Raw genomic sequence first — 26,951 nt, forward strand, 5'->3', positions numbered from 1 at the left:
CACTATCAAACACAAAACCTTCATTCCAGAGTCAGTGTATTGCAACTGGGGGTCAGTATAAGCACGGAGAAGTATCTCTAGCTCCATGGGTACCTTTTTATATCTGACAGCTGACTAGCAAATACCACAACAACTTTGGGGACTGTATTTTGATGCCTAAGATCCCTGTTACTCTCGAACATTACAGTGACCATCCACAACAAACAACCTGGCCTGACTCTGGTAGAATCATGATGGGCTTAGAGCACTTGAAAATGTTGAGGGTCATCTGTCACCTGTAAGAACATACAGCTTGAGAATTTGTTCCTAAATGCTCAACCAATAAGAAGCATCATTGCAGGTTCCCTAAATGACAGCATCTTTGTCCTTAGCTACTTCAAACTGTATGTGTGGGAAATGGTGAGAAGCCTCACACATTGCATTGGACTGGCCTGGCCTTGCCACCAGCGATCCCCAAAAGCATGATCCAAGAGTTCTTGGAATCAGAGTGGAGTGTCAATATGGACAAGTGAAGAAAACTCATCACTTTGGGATTTGCTGCCTTAGCTGCAGGACAGGAGTCGTTTTGCACTGGCACACTATTTCTGGATTCAGACTGCCTGTGACCTGATAAGTGCTGAATCAAAGGTAATTGATCTTGGGGAAAACATGGGTCTATAAAAGGCATAAAGGAATGTGTCTAAGAGAAGGTTTAAAATAAGTGCATCTAATGAACTTCACTAATAGTGCTGTTGCATGTGGACTAGATGATCTTTCAAGGTCCCTTCCAACCCTTAAGATTCTGTTACTTCAGGGTTTTCCGACCTTAAACAGGTTGGACATGAGAGACGGTGAGCACAAAAGCTTCAGATCTGCAAGAGACATTAAGACATGTAGACAGTATTTCTGAGCTACAGAAAGAAGTTCTTTACATGGGATTTCCAGTGTGCTCAGGACAAAGAAACATTGCCTTGACCAAAGAGTTCATTCCTGCCAGAAGGAAGGCAGGCAGGCAGGTGGGAAAGGCAGGCAGGCAGGCAGGGACTTTGCAATCTGAGTTGTTCTACAATTCTAAGATTTTTGAGATTTTTCATTATGACAAAAGAGATTCAACATCCATATAACTTCCACTTGATTCCTAAAGAGTCTGGCTCGAAAATGATACAGTTCCATACAAAGATCTTTAAGTTTCAACTGTATATTAATCTTATTTCATCAGCTCTTTATTTGATTCTCTCACTATAAGCTGGTTGCTTGCTGTTTCTAATACTGAACATTGGACACTGATTTGTGTCATTTCTGCTTCCCTTTCCATCTCAGACACTTCCAGATATCCTCGTCTTCCTATTGACTTCTCAGTCTTTCCACCCTACTCGTCTGTGTAACTGAAGCTCCTGTGTTTGGTGGAAAACGTATCCTCTGTATCACTCTCATCTCATTTAAAGCACTGCTCAGATGTCATCCTCTCAGATTTGCTGTGATGGAAGGAGGATAATTACCCAACTCTGACGCACTTCTAAGAACTGTTTATCCTAACATCCCAGGTCATGGTTTTAACCTTTCTGTTCACTGCTAAGGGAAACAATAATTTCCCATTAAACTTCAGATTATCAGTCACTGTAGCTTTTCAGGAATCTGCTTGGAATCCACACTGAAAAAAGATGGCATCACCTTTACTAAAATGCAACTTCCCATGTATGATACTCATAGAAGGAATCCTTTCTTTTTCCATGAATAGAAGCAAGATAACAACTATAACAAAGACTAAGAATAGAGAGACAGGACTTTGAGAGAGAAAAGGCAGCCAGTCATACTAAACAACTCACCCAATAATTCCACCCAACTTTCAGCAGCAGCACTATCCTGGAGCTTATGCTCTAGCTCCACAGATTTTTGCTTGCATCTCTCATAGACTGTGCAATGAACATTCTGAATTGCTCTTCATCCCAGAAGAAGTACTCAGGTCCCTGATTAGTTATGATCATTAGCAGCTTTCTTCCAGAGGTCAATTCACGTTTCCCAATTTTTCTTTCTGCACCAGCACTGAATTCTCTATTAAGGATGCCAGAGCAGATCTCTAAAACACATCTCCTCATCAGGCAACACAGTACAGTACACAAACAGCTTGATAGAAATACGAATACGTTCACTCACTTTAACTTAATCTAATCTAATTCTTATTGATTTTTGTATACAAAATATGACCCTTACCATTGCCACAGTCCAGTACTCAGCTGCATCTCATCAGAAGGGTAGGGATGAGGAGTTTTTCTCCAGTAGATTAGAGCATGGACATTTCTTTTCAGCTTGTGCTGACATTCCTGTGAGCTCTCATTTTACACAGAGGGCAGCAGAAATGCTGCTGTAGCTGAGGCTGGGAATTCCCTGTCAGATGGCTAATTCGGGTCCACAGGGTGCATTGATGCCTCCAGTATGCCTTGCTCACACTGAGAGCATGGCTGACAACAGCCCTTGTAAGTTGCAAATCCCATGAGGAACGTTTTTTAATAAAATAGTCTAGTGTATCAGATAATCCAATGAGGTTCAAAACTCAGTTTAACTGGAAATGTTGGTATGTTTGTCTGTGTTTTCTGTGAACTGTAGCTTCTCACATAATAGCAAATAAATCTCTGCATGTCTCACTGCTTCAGTGTCTGTTTCAACATCTGACTGCTTCAACGTTTGTTCCAACATTTCTGATAGCTTCAATACTAACCTTTAAGGTGACAAAAACTATCATTGAAGAGTGATCCCATCAACTGTGTTATTGGGGCTAATCTGTTCCAATGTGAGAAAAGGTCCTAAAAGATTATTCAAATGGTTTCAAACATCAATAAATGTCTCTGTATAAATGTCTTTTATAAGCATTATATCAACACAAGAATCAGTAACCACTGAATTGAAGTATAAAGAGAGCACCAAAAGAAAAAATATATATAGACTTTCCATGAACACCACCAAGTACTCTCTGCATGCCACTCATCAAAAACACCTTTTGCTGTAGTGCCTGAAGTTCAGTGCTCCTGTTGGGACCCTACAGTGTCCAGGTCAGAGTTCAACACTCTGCAGGGCTAGATGACAAAGTGAGGAGAATTTTATTCTACTGGAACCATGTCTTAGATTTCCAGAGCTGTCCTCTCACACCATGCACACACCATGCATTGACTGGAGCCAGGCCTAGAAATGAAAAAGCTTTGGGGAAGGAACGACTGTCCAAAGGATATGGGAGTGTGCTCTGGCCTTCAACAAGAGGTAAAGGTCTGCAACAGAGTCTGCACTACAAGGAAAAGTGGATGAAATGCAGTTTGTTAAAGGCAAGTCAAGATAGACTGACCTGCCATCCTCCTCAGAGAAGATGCTCAATTGTCCAGGCAAAGGAATTGTGACATTTCTGATCTAGCTTGACTAGAACAGCTGGGCTCTGGAACAAGGCCAGCAGGGAAACTGTTGTTAAAGTGGAAAACAGTCAGGTTGAGCATTATGACAACAGGGAAAGGAGTTTTTCCCTACCTGACAGCCAGTCTGACAAATGACCCCCATCAGCTGGCAAGGCTGCAAGGCCTTTTGCTCCTCAAAATATTCTGGCAGTGTCTGAGATAACAAGTGAATGATGAGTATATTTGGAAAGTTCCTCTGGCTAACCTGGCTGGGAAAGCACAAGCCTCACTATTCATTTTCTCTGTTAGACATGTGTTGCTTACTCAGCATTGACAAGGTGGAAGACTGACAGAAAGTAAATCAATCAAAATAAAAAGAAGAGGAAGTGACCTGAATGGCATGTTTGTGATCTGTGCCCAGACCAATATGCCCTGAAAGACCTAGGAGTAAAAGCATTTGGAATACGGTGGCAAGACTTGTTTGAGACATCTTCCAGATCCACATGAAGAGAACAAGTATGGAAAAACATAGTAAAGTGTCATTTTCCAGGGGAAATTTTGTACACAGAGTTGACTCTCAGGTGTAAGTGCAGGTAGCCGGAAAGATGGGAGAGCATTAGGTTACAGGCAGTAGAAGATGTAGGTGTGTGCAGGCATTGCTGTACGTTGCCACACAGCCTCAGACACTAGGAAGGCTCTTGACCACTGCCAGGGAGACATTGCCCTGGACTATCCTTTGGCCTGACCCAGATCAATTGCCATGTCCTGACATGCCTGTCAGAACAAGCCCACACACAGTAGCAAAGCAAGTAGTTCCAGTCAGGGTGGAGGACATGCCATGGAGCAAGTGTCACAGGGCTTTATGCCATTTCCAAAAGTCATCTGATGTATTCAGAATCATCTTGTCTCTTTGTGAAGTCTACAGCACTTTTGTGACTTTCACTGATGCTCTGAGCTCTCAGGCATTCTTGCTGATGAGCTCTCATCATCTACAGAATTTATGTAGGAGGGTAGTATTTACACTCAGTGTCACACAGCTCGCACGGATCAAATATCAAGATGTCATTTCAGCTCTCACATTAGCCTTCAGAACACACACATTCCAGGAAAAACTGAGTTTTGCTTCTTGGAAGCTATTTGTGCCTTATTCATGTCAGCATACTCATCAGATATGCTGAGTGTCAACACCCCAGTTTCTGGGAAACAGGCAAAAATTCCCATTTTTCTATCCCAGAGTCTGCAACCAGATTAATACTTTCCTAATAATCACATGATTTTTACATGTCCACATTTCAAGATGGAGTTGATGTGCCCATGCCTGGAATTCTGAATTTCTTGACATTAACTTGTTTGTTTCTTGCAAAAAAAAAAAATAACCTGTGTGAACTTCTCTGAATCTTAATGGTTATATTTATGAAAAATTCCACAGATTGGTTTTCCCTAAAATAATATCTGTGGTTCATCTCCTCTGGAATCTTATTCTTTATGTCTTCTTTTTTCATTTAGAGCAGGAAGCTCAGTTATAGCTCTCCAACAGCAACACCTGCCCTCCTTTCTTCTTCTTGCTTTTCTTTTTTGTTTAAGACATTTCTGTAGGCTTCAGAGTTGCAGAATAACTTTGTGAGCTGGGTATAAGCAAGCAACAGTTCATCACATGATTTTTGGGGCAAGACATTTGAAAAATTACTTCACTTGTGAATCCAATCAAACCTCCACTTCCAGGACTGGTTGAAGAAATTCCCATGTACGCTGGCCCATGTCCCTCGGGTATACAACTACCCAACCCCAGGAAATGGACAAATTCATAGAAAAGAAATCAGGTGTAAACCAGAAAAACACTATTGCTGTTTCAGAAAGACTCTAAGCAAGAAATCAGAGGGCTTGTGGGAATACTCTTAGCAAGATCATTATACATTTGCTATGTTCCCATATTTTAACTCAAAGTCTTCTCTTGGCAAGTGTCAGAGACAAGATCCTGGGTCAGGAATATACAGATATTATTGAGCTCATTCCCATAATTCTCACTATGGCTCTTATATGACAAGTGAAGTTTCACAGAGATGGGTGTTCTTGAGACATTTCTACTTACTTCCACCATCCAAACTGCACTAGTCTCTCTCTCAGACTCTTTTCAATAACCACAGAACATGGGGGAGAAGCAATTGTGTTGTAAGTTGTGGCAAAAGCTGAGGGAGTTGCCTGATTTGGCTCTAGGTGGCAACTTGCTCAAGGTGGCCCTACTTGGGCAAGGAGGTTAGACCAGATGACCCATGGAGGTCACTTCAAAACTCATCCACTTTGTCATTCTGTAATTCTGTTATCTTCTTCCCAAGAAGGATCTGTTTTCAGCATACCTGAATGATCTCCATGGGGAAGATCAGATCTCCAGTGCTCCACTCAAGCCACATTGCTTGACAGCCTGTATCCAGAGATGTCTTTAAATTTGCCTCTTCTCTTTCAGAGGTACTATACTTTTCTTACCAGCTTTGGTGAAGCTCAGCCCTGCAGATGTATGGAAACAAAACTGTAGAGAAATAATGGTTGTCGAAAACAACTCCCTTTTTATTTTTGCTTCTCAGAATCACAGAAAGGCTTTGATGTTTTTTTCATTCCATAGGAGAGGACATTGGTTGGGTAACCTTCACCTAGGTGAATTCATGAACATGGTAAATCAGTGCTTCTCCAGTACTAACCCACTGTACTACAGTTGTGCAAGTGCAGAAATAGGAACAAGCAGTGGTTACATTTCAGTGCAGATTCCTCTTCAACATTTAATGGAATTATCTGTCTCTGGGAACATTCAAAACCTATCTGGATGAGTTCCTATGTGACCTACTCTCGGTGGCCTTGACGTGTTGACTCCCTCTGATAACTATCTTTTCCTTCATATGTTTAGTGATGACATTCAGGACGAGTTGTTCCATCACCTTTCCAGGGATGGAGATGAGGCTGACCGGCCTGTACGCTCCTGGGTAATCCTTTTCCCATGATAGCTTCTTTCTTTAACTACTCATGATGAGGGACCTCGTTGAAAAAGACACACAAGCAAGGACACACGTCTCTCAAGTGCAGCTTGGTGTCCACCTCGGTAGCCTCTTCTGCAAATCTGCTTTCCTTCCAGGTCACTCCTGGAAAATATTGGTACCCGAGGTCTCTTTCCCAGGTGCAAGCTCCTTGTTGAATTGCATGAGTTTCCTTCATTAATAAAGATGTTAAACGGGACTGGACCTGGCATTAACCCCTAGGGTACACTGCTAGCTAATGGTCTGCAGCTTCACTTTGTGCCACTTGTCACCACCCTTTGAGTCTGGTCATTCCACCCATCTCACTGTTCATCTAGCCCACATTTCTCCAGTGGGCTTCTCTACAAGGATCTTCTATGAGACACTATCAAAGGCTTTCTTGAAGTCAAGGTCAACAATATCCATCACTCTGCTCTCATCTTCAAGGCCAGTCATTCATCATAGAATGTGGTAAGGCTGATCAGGCACGACTTCCTCTTGGTGAAGCCATACCCATTACTCCTGATGATTTCTTGTCCTTTAGGTGCTTGGAAATGGCTTCCAGGTTCAGCTGCTTCCCAATAATTCAGGTGGGGCTGATTGGCCTGTAGGTCTGTGGACCCTCCTTCTTTCTCTTCTTGAAATTAGTAATTACAGGTTCTTTCCTCCAGCCTATGGGCACTTCTGCTAATTGCCATGATTGATAAAAGGTTGTCAAGAATGACCTCACAATGGCATCAGTCATCCCGCTCAGAACCTGTGGATGTGTCCCTTTAGGGCCCATGGAGTTTTACATGCCCAGTTTGCTGAGGTATTCCCCGACCTGATTCTCTTCCACCAAGGACATGTCTACCTTGCTCCAGACTTCATGTTATTCTCTGACACCTGACATTTCTAAAGGTCTTTCTAGCAGCACACAGAACTTTAGCCTTTTCCATGTCCTGACCACTTCAGCAAAAGGCCCACATTTTCTCCGTCCTTTTTTTTTCCTTTCACCTAAGTACTTACAGAAACCAGTCTTCTTGTCTTAGACGTCTTTTGACAGATTCAATCCCGTTTGAGCTTTGGCTTTCCTAATCTCATAGCTGAATGCTTGGACAGTGCCTCTCACGTTCCTCTCAGGTTGCCTGTACTTGCTTCCATCCTCCACATGCTGACTTTATGTCTTGAGTTTTGCCATGAGCTCCTCAGTCACCTATTCATTCCTCCTAGCATTTTCTTTACCTGAATTACTCACTACTTCATCCTGGCCATATGCATCAATAAAGTAAAATCACCGCTCGTTACATACAGAGTTTCACATATTTCAGTCTTACATGTTAGGGCTCTGACAGTTCAGGATTCTATTCTTCTGGCCTTGAAAGAACACGTCTAGATATCTCAAGAATATTCTTGATGACAGTTTTTGTTTTCCTCATGGGAAAAAGTAAATTGAGAATAGCTGTGAAAGAACTTTGTGATACTTACACTGGGAAAAATTATGTTGATAAGTGCCAAGTAATGTACATAAGAAAAACAACCCTAATACAGTGACAGTATTAGCATTATTTGTCATCAGATCTTGAGAGAGAAGGTAGAACTAGAAAATTATAAGGGAGAATGTCAAAGTTAATGAGAACTAAATAATTACTTCCATACAAAGAGAGATAAGATAGATAGTACTATTTGCCTTTTTAAGAGGAGACAGATTACTGGGTTTTTTTCTATTGAGGGAAGAACTAAGGATTGTCAAGGAAATAAGCACCACTAAAGAAAGTATTTTTTAATACATTGATTTTAGCTATAAATCTTATTGCTAGAGAGCTCTTTGGGATGCCAAAAAGTAAAACTGGTCCTAGAGTAACTAAATCAAAGGAACAGAAATTTAGTGTTGGAGATGGAATACAACTTAACAAACACTTAGTTTGCTTCAAGGTAGTTATTTTCCCTGATACATTGTGCTATGTTACAACTGAAAGAAGTAAAGCAGAGTAATATTTAATAATATGATTATGATAAGCAGCGCAGATGACAGTAAAATTCACATCTCACATCCAAGGTCTGTAAGTAGAGAGCTCTGTAAAAGGAGAGCTGTCATCAGACTTATAGTGGCCTCAGAAAAGCTTAAACTATGTACCCAAATGTCACCCTGCTTTCCCAGTGATTGATTGTCCTTACTCCCTTACCTAAGATTCATGGAGCATCTATGGCCTACAGTTATTAGCAGTTATCCTCATCCCTCTAGTCAGCATTAGCTGAAATTCCCTCCTTAGGAATCTCCTCGTATTATTTATAGGAGATTTCTTCACATAGCTAGTGAGAGACCAAAATCTTCTAATTATATCTAGCAACATCACTTTCTAGTTTTCAGTTCGTTCAGTTTGCCAGACAATGCTTTGCCAGAAACAAGGTTTGCCAAAAATGCTTTGCCCAAACACAGAGGAGGCATCTGCAGCATGCACTGACCAGACTCTATAAAAGAGTCCTCGAATCTGGGCTATCCTGTCTCCAGAGAAAACTTCATGGTAAGTGTATGTCTGCAGCTGGCAGAAGGGGATAACGTCCCTGCAGCCCACATGTCCCACTTAGCCCTCTGTCTGCAGGGATTTAATATCTGTAAGATAAAGCAAGATGGTATTTTCACTTTGTGACTTGTCTGTGAAATTCTGTGCAGCGATAATGAGGATCTGCCATTTCTGCTTTACAGCACTGTTTGTCTTCCAGCCTGCAAGACATAGTCTCACATCATAAGAGGTAAGACTCCAATTTATTCACCCTTAAGGGACAGACAACAGAAAGGTGGGAGATTTCTCTAGAACAGATTTCTATAAGATTTGGGGGGCAATTGCTGTATGCCCATATATTCCTGGCCACTATTCAGTTGTAAATACAGCATGCTGATGGCTGGGTAGGCTGCTCATGGCAAGCAAGCTTTCCAAAGTGCCTATGCTTCAAGCCACTAGCCACCCATGTCATGCCAGGAAATGCTTCCTGGGGATTCCTTGTGTTTAATTATGGATCACTGCAGTAAATGATCTGTTCTGGCATGAAACCCAGACAGAGCCAGACAGCAGAGCAGACAATCGCAAAGTCTTAGAGGTTTGTAACAAATTATATGTCTCACTCTATATGATACTGGTCAAAACGTATATGAAAATAATTTTCAGATAATACTGCAGAGTTATGACCTACATGTGGACCTTGTACTAGGAAACTTGGCAAACTGTAAAAATAAAAAGTATCCCTTCTATTCCTCTGAAAGAAAACAGAGTGAAGTGGAAAATGTGCATGCTACAAATGTCAACATTTGTGTGGCTTAAGTTGCATGTTTAACTTTCCAGGAACTCAGATGCTTTCTCTTACTAGGCATGTGGCATTTCCTTGGAAACTGAGTTCTGCATTTAGATATCCAGCTTCCATTTGTAAATTCTTGAGCTAAGGTTTCTAACTTTGTATATAATTGTTTTCACAAACAAATTGCACACAAAGAAGTAAATGATGATGCAGCATTTTAACTGATTGGGTTACCTGTCCTTATATACCTCAGTGTTACTCCACAAAAGTTTACATTTAAAATTTTCCTGGTGAAATCTCCAGCCTCCTGGGACCTACCAATCTAACTGGAAGGAGCAATTTTTTGAGGAGAGGTTGAGTGGCTTAGAAACAGAATATGAAAAGAATGTAGAAGTTGTCTTGTTCAGGTTGACAAGCAATAAGTGACTTAGTCCTTTTCTAAATGTATGTGGATATCTGGAAAGATACTTTCAAAATACAATCACATTATAGAACACATCAGTATCAGAACTATGTCAGTGCTAGGAGCTTAGGATTTGTATTTACCTTTCTGTAATTAGCAACCACAGTGATGGCTGGAATGCATTTTGAGGAACTAGGACAATGAGATCAAACTGAAGGACTCATGAATATGCGACAGATCAATGTTATTCTTAAGAAGGCTCCCAAAAGTCTCCAGCTGATGTGAACCTTAAGAAGTTTAGTAAAGTCAGCATGACGTCATGCATGTAGGAAAGAACAGTCTCATACAACAGGATATGTTGGCTGTATTTTGGCTAGAAAATATCTTTGCAAAAAGCAGACGTGTCCTGGTGCATGTGTGTCAGCAGTATGCATTTTGGGAAATGAATGCTAACAGCACATTATCAGGCACTCACAATAGTATAGTCAGCAGCTATAGGAAGTGATTCTTCCTCTGCATTCAGCTCCTGTATCTGCAGCACTGTGTTCAGTTTGGTGCTCCCCTCTGACAAGAAAGACATTGACAGATTGGAATTAATTAAGTGCAGAATTTTCATCATAGATGGGAGCAAATGACGTAGGGGCAGAGACTGGAAGGGTGGGATTAGTCCACTCTGGAGACAAAATTAAAATGTAGCTTGTTAAAATTAAAATGTCTTACTGTTCTCTTCAAGAAAAAAAGAGTTGTTATACATTAAAAAGAGCCAGATCTTCCTCAGATGAGCAAAGCAAAAGGATGAGAAACAATACACATGTGATAGCCACAGAAGTTTTGATCAGGTATAAGGAAAAGAAAATCTACCATAAGGACAGTCAGATGTGGAGCAGGGTTACAGAGGGAGTAAGGAACCTCTATTCTTGGAGATAATCAAATCTCCACTGGAAAAGGCCTGGGTAGCTTAATCCAACATTTGCCTAGCCTTGCACAGAAAGGTGGACCAAAGAATTGTCAGAGACTCTTCCCAAATCACACATTCTGATTATGTTTTTCAATAAGCTGCATGGCAACAAAAAATGTTGGCTCATTTGGACAACTCATCTGGTCTTCCACAGTGATCTCTGCTGAGAGGCCCCTCCATAAAGTGCAGCCATGTCATCAGATGCTGAGATGGCCATCTTTGGGGAGGCAGCTCCTTACCTCCGAAAATCAGAAAAGGAGAGAATCGAGGCCCAGAACAAACCCTTTGATGCCAAGTCATCCGTCTTTGTGGTGCATGCAAAGGAATCCTTTGTAAAAGGGACAATCCAGAGCAAAGAATCGGGGAAGGTCACTGTCAAGACTGAAGGTGGAGAAGTGAGTAAAAACCACGATTTACAAACAACATTTAGTTGCCACTCTGGGCTCGTTGCTGACATGCATGAATCATTCTTTCCTCTGACAGACTCTGACCGTCAAGGAAGATCAAATCTTCTCCATGAACCCTCCCAAGTACGACAAAATCGAGGACATGGCCATGATGACCCACCTCCACGAGCCCGCCGTGCTGTACAACCTCAAAGAGCGTTACGCAGCCTGGATGATCTACGTGAGTACCAGCAGCAGGCTTCCTGTGGGTAGCCAGGACGAGCTGCTCTGCCAGCCTCAGGGGAAGCCAACGTGCTGTCTCCCTTCCCCACAGACCTACTCGGGTCTCTTCTGCGTCACCGTCAACCCCTACAAGTGGCTGCCGGTGTACAACCCGGAGGTGGTGTTGGCCTACCGAGGCAAGAAGCGCCAGGAGGCCCCTCCACACATCTTCTCCATCTCTGACAACGCCTATCAGTTCATGCTGACTGGTGAGTCACTCCACCTGTCTCAGAAGGATTGTACCATGAAATTCTCTGAGGGGATACTCTGTCTCAATAATAAGAGTAGAGTTTTTCAAAGAGTTCATGGTTCTGCTGCACACACACTACTGTGTGGTTTGTCCTCTTCACACCTTTGTTTCTACTATGTTAAATGAAATACACCCCTGGACTCCATGGGGTGTTTTGGCATTTTGCTTTTTCATTGGTTTTAAGTGCATGCTAATAGATGAGTGGCTGTCACAGTGATTCCATCAAAAATACTTTTTAGAAGTAATAACAGACATTCCCTGATAAATATGCTGATATTTTCTTAACATATCATTAAAGTTTTACTTCAGTCACACCATTAATCATTGCTAATTTAAATGGGTTATTTTCATGTCAGTATTTCTGAAAGCCAAATAGGCTATGTGGAACATAGTGGAAAATTAAAACAACAAAACTGGAAACAATTTACTCTATGCAGGAGAAAAAAAGACTGCAAAGAGTACAGTAGTGAAGTGTTCATGGGAAAGCATTAATTTGCAAGGAACTAAGATTTTGAAAACACTAGTAAGCAAAGGAAAAAGCATGCAGACATTTTTCTTGTCGTAATTTACATTAGTTGCATTAATTCTCGGTCATTTTGTGTTCTTCACTTACAAAGTCTACTTGTTTCTGTCTCTCCCACAGATCGCGAGAACCAGTCGATCCTGATCACGTATGTACACCGCCTCCTCGAGGCCCTGCAGGGCTGCCCAGGGCCAGGCCACCTCCTGCCTGACCACATGCTCTCTGCTTCTCTCTTTGGTTTGGCAGCGGAGAATCCGGTGCAGGGAAGACTGTGAACACAAAGCGTGTCATCCAGTACTTTGCAACAATTGCAGCCAGTGGGGAGAAGAAGAAAGAGGAGCAGTCAGGCAAAATGCAGGTAAACAGACACTGTCTGGAATGGATGCTTTTCTCTGTTCCTGATGTGATTTTTGCAACAGATGCCCATCAATAATTATCATCCTGCAGGGAACGCTTGAGGATCAAATCATCAGCGCCAACCCACTGCTGGAGGCCTTTGGAAATGCCAAGACCGTGAGGAACGACAACTCCTCACGCTTTGTAAGTTGTTGCCTTAGACAAAATCACTCGTAATAAGAGTAGTGATGGACTAGTGGTATGTTCTGAGAAGGAGATGGTAATGCAATGCATCCAGGCTGAAGTGCTTCTGTTTCTCCTGAACAGGGTAAATTCATCAGAATCCACTTTGGTGCCACAGGCAAACTGGCTTCTGCTGACATTGAGACTTGTAAGAGACCGTCTGACATAATCAACATTTCTTCCTCCCTTTCCACCTCAGTGTTCATTCTCAGGCCTAACTTTGTCCAACTTTGTCTAATTTTGACCTTGACAGATCTGCTGGAGAAGTCCAGAGTCACTTTCCAGCTGAAAGCAGAAAGAAGCTACCACATATTCTATCAGATCATGTCCAACAAGAAGCCAGAGCTAATTGGTAGGAAATAGCATTTACTGTTTGATGGAATCTAGATATGTTTAGCATGTGTCTTCATTCTTATGCGCAGATATGTCCTACTTCTCTTTACAGACATGCTCCTCATTACCACCAACCCATATGACTACCAATTTGTGAGTCAAGGTGAGATCACTGTTGCCAGCATTAATGACCAAGAGGAGCTGATGGCTACAGATGTAAGTGACAAAGAGCATATTGGTATCATGAAAGTTCCATTTAGTAGCCCAGAGATAGTTTATTTAACTGATTCTGTTGACAGAGTGCTATTGACATTCTGGGCTTCACTGCTGATGAGAAAACAGCCATTTACAAGCTGACAGGGGCTGTCATGCACTATGGGAACTTGAAGTTCAAGCAGAAGCAGCGTGAGGAGCAGGCAGAGCCTGATGGCACAGAAGGTACTAACAAAATCTAGAACACCCAATAACAGAAACAGTGACACAGCTGGCAGCTCACATTCAGTTTCCCTGTTCCATTTATCTTACATAAGTATACAAAAGTTAAATTTCACAAGCATTTTAGAATCACATTCATGTTTCTAAGTTTCCTTCAAGCTACCACAATATTGCAGTGCTGAAACAGTTTGATCTTTGAGACATCTGCTTTCTCTGATCCCTTCTCCTTTTTCACTGTCTCCCTCTCTGTGTACAGTTGCTGACAAGGCTGCCTACCTGATGGGTCTGAACTCAGCAGACCTGCTGAAGGCCCTCTGCTATCCCCGAGTCAAGGTTGGGAATGAATATGTGACCAAAGGTCAAACTGTGCAGCAGGTAACAAGCAGCTGGTGACTGGGAACCTCTGTCTTGTATCACTTAGTATTTGCTCTGGATATTACTTTCCTTCTGCTCCACTGTTCTTTGGTTTAGGTGAACAATTCAGTGGGTGCTCTGGCAAAAGCTGTCTATGAGAAGATGTTCCTGTGGATGGTTGTTCGTATCAACCAACAACTGGATACGAAGCAGCCCAGACAGTACTTCATTGGTGTCCTGGACATTGCTGGCTTTGAGATCTTTGATGTAAGTACTACAGAAATCATAGTCAAATTCTCAAAAGTCAAATAGGATTCAAGACAGTCTGGAGAATTATGGTGGGAATATTCCATTCACTTGTAACTTCAAATCTAGTTTTGTGAGGTTTTTGAAGTGTTTATTTTTTATTCTATGGAAATGCTCTCCTTGTTACTGTCACTGCTTTTTGTGCAGTGTGAGGTTACTGCTTGGACTCAATGACCTTAAAGCTCTTTTCCAGTCATTATTATTCTATGAAAACAGAGCCAAGACTTTGGAAAAATAATGTAAATCCTTTGCTTCTGAAGATCCAAAGGGTGAGTCTAACAAGAAGAGTGCATTGGTGCAGAGACATTCTACAGATGTTTGGGGAAGCTATCTGAGTCCAAGCCTGGACTGGCAAACACTGACTGTCCCATTTTTTAAGGGGAATAGGAAAATTTACATAATACAAAATGAAAGAATGATAGGAATGATAGGAATAAGACTAGCAAACCTTTTCAGAATTTGATTTCAAAATAAATTATATTAGTAAATATAATTCCAGTAGCAAAGAGCAAAAAAAAACCCAAAACCAAACAAATCCTCCACTTTAAAAATAGTTAAAGGGACGTTTTAACATTTTAAAACAGCTTTATTTTACCTGGGCATGATTGCTTGGGATTCTGAGTGCAGAGGAGAAATCTATACAGGCAGTTCTTCACCTTGAGGATAAGTAAATCTTGAATTTGCACTGCGCAGTTCAACAGCCTGGAGCAGCTGTGCATCAACTTCACCAATGAGAAACTGCAACAGTTCTTCAACCACCACATGTTCGTGCTGGAACAAGAGGAGTACAAGAAAGAGGGAATTGAATGGACATTCATTGACTTTGGGATGGACCTGGCTGCCTGCATTGAGCTCATTGAGAAGGTAAGATGTACAATTTACTCTGCTAAGCAGAACGACAAACCCTGTGAGAATTAATACTGTCCAGTGAAGGAAGCTCTTTTTTAAACTGAGATTCTTGCTGCCTTTTAATCATCTTCCAGCCCATGGGCATCTTCTCCATCCTGGAAGAGGAGTGCATGTTCCCCAAGGCAACTGACACCTCTTTCAAGAACAAGCTCTATGACCAGCATCTGGGCAAGTCCAACAACTTCCAGAAACCCAAACCTGGCAAAGGCAAGGCTGAGGCTCACTTCTCCCTGGTGCACTACGCTGGCACAGTGGACTACAACATCACTGGCTGGCTGGAGAAGAACAAGGACCCTCTGAATGAAACTGTCATTGGGCTGTATCAGAAATCATCAGTGAAGACACTAGCATTACTTTTTGCCTCTGCTGGAGGAGAGGCAGGTCAGTTCTCTGAAATACCATCCCTTTGGTGTACAATGGCTTTGCAAATTTGTGGAATCATGAATGAAATCCATAGCCATAAATGTTTCATTATCTTCACTTTATCAGAGGCTGGTGGTGGCGGTGGCAAGAAAGGTGGCAAGAAGAAGGGTTCTTCTTTCCAGACTGTCTCAGCTCTTTTCCGCGTATGTAAATATTTTGTTTTCACATGTATGCAAATTAAAGTCAAAGAGAATTTTTAACTGGCTCAGACACAGTAAAAAAAACCCAAACAACTTTCATTCAAATTGCCCTTTAAAAGAAATCCCACAAATCACTGTACAAATTCCGTTAACATTACACTTCATAGAAACATAAAATTTCTCATAAAAACATTAAGTACCCTCCTGCCTGACCTCTAAATATCATTGGGATGATGGCTACTGTTTTTTTATCCTAAAAGGTGATGTTCAATGCTTAGAATAAGAGAGATTAAGCTATTAATATAAGTATTAGAATGTGATGATTTTCAGCCCAGTGTATCTCCAATGACAGAGATGCTAAGTTCAAAGAACGTAAGAATTACGGGTTTTTGTATTTCAAATAAACACATGTTAAATCTTGGTCCCACAGGAGAACTTAAACAAGCTGATGACCAACCTACGGAGCACTCACCCCCATTTTGTCCGCTGCATCATCCCAAATGAAACAAAAACACCTGGTAAGATACCCTAGCACAAGGAGAACTTGCTTTGACACCTCCATTCCCCTCTAGCCTGCTCTTCATTACTGCTCCAAATTTCTAGGTGCCATGGAGCATGAACTGGTACTTCACCAGCTGCGGTGTAATGGTGTGCTGGAAGGCATCAGAATTTGCAGGAAAGGTTTTCCCAGCAGAGTCCTCTATGCTGACTTCAAACAGAGGTAACAGCACTGCACTTCTCAGCATCAGGAAAAGAAAAAGTTGGCTCATTCCTATAGGTTCAATCAGGCTGCACTCTGTTGTCAAAACATTGCTATAGATGAACTGGTGAGGTGCAGCAGCTGCTGTGTGTTGACTAGGAAAGAAAATAGCCTTTTCTGCCTTTTTCTCTTTTCACAGATACAAGGTGCTTAATGCCAGTGCTATCCCAGAGGGACAGTTCATTGATAGCAAGAAGGCTTCTGAGAAGCTTCTTGGGTCAATCGATGTGGATCACACTCAGTACAAATTTGGGCACACCAAGGTACAAACCCTCCTTGACTCACTCACCATGGGCTCAGGCTTTGCTCTGCCTGACAGTGATGTGCTGCAACATTCCCTTTCTCAAGGTGTTCTTCAAAGCTGGTCTGCTGGGGCTGTTGGAGGAGATGAGGGATGAGAAGCTGGCACAGCTCATCACCCGCACACAGGCCATGTGTAGGGGTTACCTCATGAGAGTGGAGTACCGGAGAATGGTGGAGAGGAGGTAGGCATTCCTCACTTTCAGTTAAAGTCACTGTACCTAGAGGGAAGTTTTGGCATTTATCATGCTGAAAATATGCAACATACACTTTAATCATGTTTCAGAGAGTCCATCTTCTGCATCCAGTACAACATTCGTGCATTCATGAATGTCAAGCACTGGCCCTGGATGAAGCTGTTCTTCAAGATCAAGCCCTTGCTGAAGAGTGCAGAATCTGAGAAGGAGATGGCCAACATGAAGGAGGAGTTTGAGAAAACCAAGGAGGAGCTTGCCAAGTCAGAGGCAAAGAGGAAGGAGCTGGAGGAGAAAATGGTGAAACTGGTGCAGGAGAAAAACGATCTGCAGCTCCAAGTGCAGGCTGTGAGTAACGTTATTTTTAAATGTTTTAAATGTAAATTTATTTTTCAAAATTTTTACAGAGGAAACGAGTAAGATTTACCTCTTCTTCCCTAACATGCATCTCTCCAAAATATTCCAAATTCTTTTAAGGTGAATACCATATAACTAACACAAAATTCAAGCCACGTTATTTCCCCACTCAAACTCACTTTTACAAAGTTGAGTTTAAGCGATTCAATTGACTGACTATTCTGCCATAATTCCACTGTGGAAATTAATATCCTGGTGGCATTTCCAACAGCATATCTCACCTGAGCTCCTGTATCTACTACTCCCAGAATATACAGATGCCCATTATGTCCTGTGACTCCAGTGCCAGCCTTGTATTTTTGTCTCCAGTACCACTGGGCCACTAGGAACTTGGGCCAAATTTAGGAAGTACACTTGAGTTGAAGTGACCATTTCAGGAAAAGAAGTATCTTGTCCCAGTGACCACTGACTTTATTTCCTGGGTATATATCTACTAATGGGAATTCAAATACGATCTCAATTATGTACTTATTTATATTTCTCAATGGTTCCTTATCACTTTGAATATAGCATATTATACAATACGTTCACTTTATAAGGGAAAAACAAAACATTTGTTGAATCCCAGTCAGCCACCAAACAAGGTGAAACATAATGGAGCTAGACAGAAGAAAGGTAAAGGAAAAAAAAGTTATTAAAAACTTGTAAATATCTAATTTCTGATGCACATTTGTTCCGTCAGAATGAAATAACTTTTCCTGTATTTTCCTCTCAGGAAGCTGATGCTTTAGCTGATGCTGAGGAAAGGTGTGACCAGCTCATCAAAACAAAAATCCAGCTGGAAGCCAAAGTAAAGGAGGTGACTGAAAGGGCTGAGGATGAAGAGGAAATTAATGCTGAGCTGACAGCCAAGAAGAGGAAATTGGAGGATGAATGTTCAGAGCTGAAGAAAGATATTGATGACCTTGAGTTAACATTGGCCAAGGTTGAGAAGGAAAAACATGCCACTGAAAACAAGGTATACACACCTGGGGAGTCAAATAAAAGGAATCACTGACTCTCAGAATAACAGCCTACTACCAAGAAACATGCTGACTTTAGAAAATCTTAAGCTGAGCATCCAAAGGATAAACTACACACTTGGCAAAACGTGGCAAAGTGAAAATGCCACTACACCAGTGAATATGTTATCTAAAATATTTTGACACTGCCTCATATTTTCAGGTGAAAAACCTCACAGAGGAGATGGCAGCTCTGGATGAGACCATTGCCAAGCTGACAAAAGAGAAGAAAGCCCTCCAAGAGGCCCATCAGCAGACACTGGACGACCTGCAGGCAGAAGAGGACAAAGTCAACACGCTGACCAAAGCTAAAACCAAGCTGGAGCAGCAAGTGGATGATGTAAGTACAAATGCATATCAAAAGATTAATGCTGTCACACGGTCAGACACATCCAGTTGAGTACTGATGGTCTTCTCTATAGCTGGAAGGGTCCCTGGAGCAAGAAAAGAAACTGCGCATGGACCTGGAGAGAGCCAAGAGGAAACTCGAAGGAGACCTGAAGCTGGCCCATGACAGCATCATGGATTTGGAAAATGATAAGCAGCAGCTGGATGAGAAACTGAAGAAGTGAGTGTGGCTGTGGGGCACCTGAGCACTGGGCTGCTGCACTTGTCATTTTCTTGGAGCTCTAACACAGTTTGCTTTGCCCAAAGGAAAGACTTTGAAATCAGCCAGATCCAGAGCAAAATCGAAGATGAGCAAGCTCTGGGCATGCAGTTACAGAAGAAGATCAAGGAGCTGCAGGCAAGTCTCTGTTCCTTGCCCTCCTTCACCTGCTCTCAGGTCAGGTAGCAGCAGGGCAGGGCTGTGAAGGGTCCCAAATGTTCCCAGGCTCGTATTGAGGAACTGGAGGAGGAAATTGAGGCCGAGCGAACGTCTCGGGCAAAAGCAGAGAAGCACCGGGCTGACCTCTCCAGGGAGCTGGAGGAGATCAGCGAGCGGCTGGAAGAGGCAGGAGGGGCGACAGCAGCTCAGATCGATATGAACAAGAAGCGTGAGGCGGAGTTCCAGAAGATGCGGCGTGACCTGGAAGAGGCCACGCTGCAGCACGAAGCCACGGCTGCCGCCCTGCGCAAGAAGCACGCGGACAGCACAGCCGAGCTTGGGGAGCAGATCGACAACCTGCAGCGAGTGAAGCAGAAGCTGGAGAAGGAGAAGAGTGAGCTCAAGATGGAGATTGACGACTTGGCCAGTAACATGGAGTCTGTCTCCAAAGCCAAGGTACACAAATACCTTATTTCTGCTCCAATGGAAGCTGTATTTTACAGCTTCTTGCACCTGCTATTATGACTGTGAATGGTTAACACTTCCTCTTCCGTGTTTTGACACACAGGCAAATCTGGAGAAGATGTGTCGCACACTGGAAGATCAGCTGAGTGAGATTAAGACAAAGGAAGAAGAGCATCAGCGCATGATCAATGACCTCAATGCTCAAAGAGCTCGTCTGCAGACAGAAGCAGGTAAGACATACACATCTCTCATGTACAAATGCATACAGAAACAACCCCTCTGGGCACACTGTCCGTCCGGCATGCCTCCCCTTTCATGCTCTTCTAACCAGCCTCAAATATCCACCAATACTGTTGTCAAAGTCAATGAAAGGCTTATGTATCTGCAAACTCTCCCAGGTGAATACTCACGGCAGGTGGAGGAGAAGGATGCTCTGCTTTCACAGCTGTCAAGAGGCAAGCAGGCATTCACCCAGCAGATTGAGGAACTCAAGAGGCACCTAGAGGAAGAGATAAAGGTGAGAACACTTCCCATATTTTGTTTTATGTCTTATACTCTCCTAATTCACTCTTATACAACTACAGAATCATGATGAGACAAGAAAAAACACTTATATAATTTGCTGCAAATCTTCTCCTGTTAGCTATTCACTAGAATTTACCCATTTCTTTTGTTAATCGCAGCTTCTTTACTCTCACAATGTATTGTTCTCATTTTACATAGAAGAACAACCCAGTGTGCAATAATATTTCAATCAGGATATTTATCAGAATAATTCCATTCGTCATCCCAATACTTTTGTTGCTGTAGGCCAAGAGTGCCCTGGCCCACGCCTTGCAGTCTGCTCGCCACGACTGCGACTTGCTCCGGGAACAATATGAGGAGGAGCAGGAAGCCAAGGGGGAGCTGCAGCGGGCCCTGTCCAAGGCCAACAGCGAAGTGGCCCAGTGGAGAACCAAATACGAGACGGACGCTATTCAGCGCACCGAGGAGCTGGAGGAGGCCAAGTACGTGGGGAAGTGGGATCCTGAATGGCTGGAAAAGACAGACTGTCAAGGAAACTTGAAAAGTAGAGTGTCTGACAGACGGTTATGACAGAGAAGTGAAGAGGTGGTAGAGGGAATGAGGGAGACAGAGGAAAAGGAATTGGAAAGCAAATGTTGCCTAAAGGGCCAGAAATGCTAAAACAGGTCAGATACTCAGTAGGTGCAAGCACACAGATGTGGGAGACTCTAATAGTAACCATGACCTGTGCTCATCTCCTCCCAGGAAGAAGCTGGCACAGCGCCTGCAGGATGCAGAGGAACACGTTGAAGCTGTCAATGCCAAATGTGCCTCCCTGGAGAAGACAAAGCAGAGGCTGCAGAATGAAGTGGAGGATCTGATGATTGATGTGGAGAGAGCAAATGCTGCCTGTGCAGCTCTGGATAAGAAGCAGAAGAACTTTGACAAGGTCTTTTGGGCTTCACTCATGGGGCTCCTGGGCAAAGCATCTCTTCCTGATATCTACATAAATACTCACACCCCGTTTCTCTCCAGATCCTGGCAGAATGGAAGCAGAAGTATGAGGAAACTCAGGCTGAGCTGGAAGCCTCTCAGAAGGAGTCTCGCTCACTCAGCACAGAGCTGTTTAAGATGAAGAATGCCTATGAGGAGTCCTTGGACCACTTGGAAACGCTGAAGCGTGAGAACAAGAACTTGCAGCGTAAGTCCCTGGCCCTCTGCTCCTGACTGGGCTTTCTCACTTCTCTGCACTACCCACTGCTCCACCATGGTGTGTGCCTGCAGGTCTGCAAGTTTGCCTGTTACCCAGGTGATGGCAGAGCCTTTCTGAATCTGCTCTGTCCCTGACCATTTTGTTGGTTTTTGTTCTTTTAGAGGAGATTTCTGACCTCACAGAGCAGATTGCAGAGGGAGGAAAGGCAATTCATGAGTTGGAGAAAGTCAAGAAGCAGATTGAGCAGGAGAAATCTGAACTCCAAGCCTCCCTGGAGGAAGCTGAGGTACGGAGAGTGCTAATAAATCCTATACAGACTGAAACTATAGATATGGATATCTGGAGAGATGTCATGAAAGCAAGCCTAGATTTCATGAAGTACTGCCAAAGAGATTATTTATAAAGGAGATCACTGTTTAAGTCACTGTTCCTGCTGATTTTTCCAGGCTTCCCTGGAACATGAAGAGGGGAAGATCCTGCGCCTCCAGCTTGAGCTCAACCAGATCAAGTCAGAGATTGACAGGAAGATAGCAGAGAAAGATGAGGAAATTGATCAGATGAAGAGGAACCACCTCAGAATTGTGGAGTCCATGCAGAGCACCCTGGATGCTGAGATCAGGAGCAGGAATGAAGCCGTTAGGCTGAAGAAGAAGATGGAGGGAGACCTGAATGAAATGGAGATCCAGCTGAGCCATGCCAACCGCATGGCTGCAGAGGCACAAAAGAACCTGAGAAACACACAGGCAGTACTGAAGGTACAATGAAACATGGGTGGACTGGTTTCTGAAACAGCTAAAATGTTTTCTGTGCTGTCAGTTCTATATTGATTTGAAAAATAGGAAACAAAGGAATAGGAAAAGTATTACTCCCAATCTGTCCTCTTTTACAGGACACCCAGATCCACTTGGATGATGCTGTCAGGACCCAGGAGGACCTGAAGGAGCAGGTGGCCATGGTGGAGCGCAGAGCAAACCTGCTGCAGGCTGAAATTGAGGAGCTACGGGCAGCTCTGGAGCAGACAGAGCGGTCGAGGAAAGTGGCTGAGCAGGAGCTTGTGGATGCCACTGAACGTGTGCAGCTCCTCCATACACAGGTCTGCACTTGGTGCAATAACAGTTGTGTTGACACTTAAGAAGCACAGAGGGCTGCTACATACCAGAGGAGAGGGCAAGACAATGGTGTGGAATGGCTTTTGCATTGTGATCCACATGGGAAGGTGTGCCCAGAGCTAGTTGCCTAAACCCAGATCTGACATTTTGTAATCATCCATTTAAAAATGAGTTCCAGATTTTTAATTCCAAACTTGAACAGTGAAGACTTGCCTAAAGCTGTATGTTTGGTGTTACAGGCTTTGGAATACATGTCTTGTCATCTCTCTTTATACAGAACACCAGCTTGATCAACACCAAGAAGAAGCTGGAAACAGACATTGCCCAAATTCAGGGTGAAATGGAGGACACGATCCAGGAAGCCCGCAATGCTGAGGAGAAGGCCAAGAAGGCCATCACTGATGTGAGTTGGGGCTCCTTTCCCTCCTGGTGATGGTTGTGTTCTCCACCCAAAGTACCTCCAATCCCAAAATGGCTTTGATCCTTTTGTGTCCTCAGGCTGCCATGATGGCAGAAGAGCTGAAGAAGGAGCAGGACACCAGCGCCCACCTGGAGAGGATGAAGAAGAACCTGGACCAGACGGTGAAGGACCTGCAGCACCGTCTGGATGAGGCCGAGCAGTTGGCACTGAAGGGAGGCAAGAAGCAAATCCAGAAGCTGGAGGCCAGAGTGAGTGAGGCTTTTATTTGTGCCTGAGTGAGCATGTCCCTTGGAAAGACACCAGAGAAGCTGCAAGGATGGTCTTGTGATTGCAGGTGCGGGAGCTGGAAGGGGAGGTTGATGCTGAGCAGAAGCGCAGCGCTGAAGCCGTGAAGGGTGTGCGCAAGTACGAGAGGAGGGTGAAGGAGCTGACCTACCAGGTAAGGCAGGAGGCCTCCTTGGGCTGACTCTCCCACAGGAACTAAATATTCTTTGCACTTAGCAGCCCAGGGGAATTTGCATTGTGGGGAAACCAATTCAGTCTCTCTCCTGTTTGCCAACCCCTCTAGTCTGAGGAAGACAGGAAGAATATTCTCAGGCTGCAGGATCTGGTGGACAAGCTGCAAATGAAGGTGAAATCCTACAAGAGACAAGCTGAGGAGGCTGTAAGTATTGCTTGGAAAATATGCAGTTGTTGCTTTCTGTGAGTGTCACACAGTTGTTGAGGCGATTAATATCAGCAATTTAGAAAATGGTAGTGATAAACAATAGAGGGGTTTAGGGTCTTTCCATCCAGAGAAATCCCCCTGATACCTGAGCACCAAATAAGTGGAAGAATAAGTACATAAATTAGAAGACCAAGTGATGAAATAGCTCCTGAGGTATGACACAGTATTGATGAAGCTTATCAGGTGTAGGAGCTTGTCAAGTCCTCTGTATAAGGGAGGATGGGGAGGTGTGTGTGAGGCTGACCTTTAGAGGTCAGGTGGAGGCTGGGGGATGGAGGTTCGTGCCTACCCCAGGAAGGGCCACAGCCGTGCAAGGCCAGGCCACAGGAGGAGTGCAGGCTCTGCCTCAGGCTCCTCACCACCAACTCCTCTCCCTGCACAGGAGGAGCTGTCTAATGTCAACCTCTCCAAGTTCCGCAAGATCCAGCACGAGCTGGAGGAAGCCGAGGAGCGGGCTGACATTGCAGAGTCGCAGGTCAACAAGCTCCGTGTGAAGAGCCGAGAGATTCACAGCAAGAAGATAGGAGAGGAAGAGTGAGGCTGTCCTGAGGTAGCAAAGTGACCTGAGGGATGCACAAAATGTGAACCCTCTGCTTCTTTCTTCTCAAATTAGTCTTTGTAACAATGTCAATGTTTAGAGAATAAAGACTGTAGATTCCTTTGCACAGCAGAAGCAGTGGCTTTGGTTGTTATCATTCTACTCTGCAGTTACTTAAGTTTGGGAAATTTGTTTGAAAACAATTGATTTTCACGGATAAGTTCCAGAAATTAGTTTTCTTGGGTCAAATCTAGAAACTGTACTACTCCAGCTACTGTAACAGTACAGCCATTAGGGACAAAAAAACGTTGCACCACGCCACAGTGTTTCCCATATATGGAACTGAAATGTAAAGTTTTAATCATTTTTTATAGTAGAAATTGTCAATCTCTCTTTAATTTGGTTTACAAGGATACTTATCAAGAGGAACTGGTTTTGATTATCTAAACCAGGAAAAGAGAACGGTATGAACATGACACCATGACTGAAATCTCTGAGTCTGACACTCTGAGACTACAGAAGAACACTCAACATGGGAGCTCCCCACTGCAAACCAGTGCTTCCCATCTGCCTTTCTCAGCAATGGATGAGTTTTGTTGCAGAAGAGAACTGAACTCTGGGTGGAAAACACTGTGGCCAACACTCACTTTTTTCTTTTTCACCACACATGGAATAACAATGACATACTTAAAATCAGAACATAATGTGTGGGCTGGACAAAGATGTGGAAAAGCTGACCTGGAGGAAGTGTTTCAGAAGAGTGTCTCCCAACCCCAGACATTCTGGTCAGCACCACCAGAGGGCTGTGCAGTCTCAGCAGGTGGCAAGTCTCAACACCTCTGGTGCCACCACGCAGAAGCAAAGAGCATTGCACCACCTGGGAGATCACAGTGACACATCAGTGCTTAGTTTAGCTGAATAGATGTAATGTAATAGGTGCAAATGCCTAATTACCTTCACAGCACTGCAGTTTAAAAGACAGAACAGCTGTTCTGGCAGAACTAGGCCCCAGCACACCGCAAAGCTGTTAAGGGTAGATTCTACAAGCAGATGTTGGGAATGTTAAGGAAATTTGGCTCATGCTCACTACAGGGACACTCAAGGATCCCTCAAGGTTTCTGGCTAACTCAACACTGCTGCATTTCCAGGCAGTACATCAAGAAGCTGGGAAGTAGCTGGGAAAGGGAGCTGGAGTTGTTGCTGAGGAGGTGGGGAGGAGATGGCAGCAAGGATGCCTTTTGCACTGAGCACAGCAGCCAGTGTGTTTGCAGCAACAACATTCAGGATTAGGAGATCCTCCTTCTCCCAAGCATGCTGAGGCTCACACCCAAGAAAGTGGCCCATGTTATAACTAAATATGGAAGTAGTTTGCTAGGCAGCAGCTAAATATATTGAAGGAAAAGATGACACCCTGTGTTGACTCCTGTGTCATCATCCTGTAAGGGATGCCCGAGAGACAGCAACTTCATGTGTGAAGCTGTGAAAGCTGCACCAATGCCAGCAATATCTGGGCACCAAAGAAACCCCCTCTCCTCTCTTCCTTCCCACACTATGCTCCCAAGAAATAGCTGGGATTCCTTCTTTCCAGACAAAACCTTTCTTTCCACACCTTGAAAGGGAGCAAAAGGATTCTGTTCCTATTAAAGCACATAATTCTTTAAGCAATCCATCAAACAAGCAAGCAAACACTATCAAACACAAAACTTTCATTCCAGAGTCAATGTATTGCAACTGGGGGTCAGTATAAGCATGGAGAAGTATCTCTAGCTCCATGGGTACCTTTTATATCTGACAGCTGACTAGCAAATACCACAACAACTTTGGGGACTGTATTTTGATGCCTAAGGTCCCTGTTACTCTTGAACATTATAATGACCATCCAAAACAACCAACCTGGCCTGACTCTGGTAGAATCATAATGGACTTAAGAGTGCTTGATCAGAGAGAGGTGTTGGAATCAGAATGGTGTTAATAAGGAGTAAAGAACACTCCTCACTTTGGGATTTGCTGCCTTAGCTGCAGGACGGGAGTCATTTTGCACTGGCACACTATTTCTGGATTCAGACTGCTTGTGACCTGATAAGTGCTGATGGAAAAGTAACTGATCTTTGGAAAAACATGGTGACTATCAAACGCTACGTCAGTAACTTGTCATAGTAATGTTCTTCATTGCTGTTCTGGAAGGAAGGAAAGAAGGAAATGAACATCATCTAGTTATTGGTATCTAACACTGGACTTCAAGTCTACTTGTGAGAGTACTTACTAGTTTTAACATCAGCCCTCTTCAAGTAGTTTGGTCACAGTTCAGGCAGTTGTTCTTCCATCAGCAGCCAGGGAGTTGATAAGAACACAGGGATGCAGGAAACTCTGACCGATTTCTCCTCTCACTCCAAGTCCTTGAGAGCCAAAAGAAATGTCTGAAAACACTGAAGGAAGGTGCATCTTGGGAAAGTAGAAGCATTGGTGGGGACTAGGCAATGTGGAAGGGCAGAGAGAGCGGGTTTACATATCGAGCATTGCATGACATACTGTTACTTTGCAGATGGTAATGCTTTTAGATATAGAGAACCTAAATGTGATGACCTTCATGGCAATCACAGCAGTGAGTGAAGAGAGTGTTAGAA

The 26,951-nt window shown here is 43.4% G+C and overlaps 1 protein-coding gene across 5 annotated transcripts; it reads left to right on the top strand.

Moving 5' to 3' along the window:
* The first annotated feature begins 11,183 nt into the window (after positions 1-11,183).
* LOC104562565 (myosin heavy chain, skeletal muscle, adult) lies at positions 11,184-24,327 on the top strand. 5 transcript variants are annotated; one of them, XM_062010627.1, is made up of 38 exons: positions 11,184-11,387; positions 11,476-11,619; positions 11,713-11,869; positions 12,554-12,581; positions 12,680-12,791; positions 12,881-12,973; positions 13,097-13,160; positions 13,266-13,364; positions 13,458-13,561; positions 13,645-13,783; positions 14,037-14,155; positions 14,252-14,401; positions 15,134-15,304; positions 15,424-15,760; positions 15,866-15,915; positions 16,343-16,430; positions 16,516-16,633; positions 16,812-16,935; positions 17,021-17,157; positions 17,259-17,514; positions 18,299-18,541; positions 18,748-18,924; positions 19,007-19,152; positions 19,239-19,329; positions 19,417-19,806; positions 19,919-20,045; positions 20,214-20,332; positions 20,626-20,822; positions 21,085-21,268; positions 21,355-21,520; positions 21,694-21,818; positions 21,979-22,287; positions 22,422-22,625; positions 22,919-23,044; positions 23,140-23,310; positions 23,397-23,501; positions 23,631-23,726; positions 24,172-24,327. In XM_062010627.1, the coding sequence occupies exons 1-38, from the start codon at positions 11,184-11,186 to the stop codon at positions 24,325-24,327; spliced, it is 5,826 nt and encodes a 1,941-aa protein (XP_061866611.1). The 5 variants fall into 5 exon arrangements, with proteins under 5 accessions (XP_061866611.1, XP_061866612.1, XP_061866613.1 ...); XM_062010628.1 differs by having other exon boundaries at positions 15,424-15,730; positions 15,839-15,915; XM_062010629.1 differs by having other exon boundaries at positions 15,424-15,726; positions 15,841-15,915.
* The last annotated feature ends 2,624 nt before the right edge of the window (positions 24,328-26,951 follow it).

This window comes from Colius striatus, chromosome 18 (assembly GCF_028858725.1).
Source record: "Colius striatus isolate bColStr4 chromosome 18, bColStr4.1.hap1, whole genome shotgun sequence".
In the NCBI taxonomy this organism is placed as follows: domain Eukaryota; kingdom Metazoa; phylum Chordata; class Aves; order Coliiformes; family Coliidae; genus Colius; species Colius striatus.

Excerpts from the sequence above, each read along its gene's own strand:
- LOC104562565 (XM_062010626.1), top strand. The coding sequence starts at position 11,184 with ATGTCATCAGATGCTGAGATGGCCATCTTTGGGGAGGCAGCTCCTTAC. Across the intron at positions 12,974-13,096 it reads ACGACAACTCCTCACGCTTT|GGTAAATTCATCAGAATCCA; the intron begins GTAAGTTGTTGC and ends TCTCCTGAACAG. Across the intron at positions 23,045-23,139 it reads CCAAGAAGGCCATCACTGAT|GCTGCCATGATGGCAGAAGA; the intron begins GTGAGTTGGGGC and ends TTGTGTCCTCAG.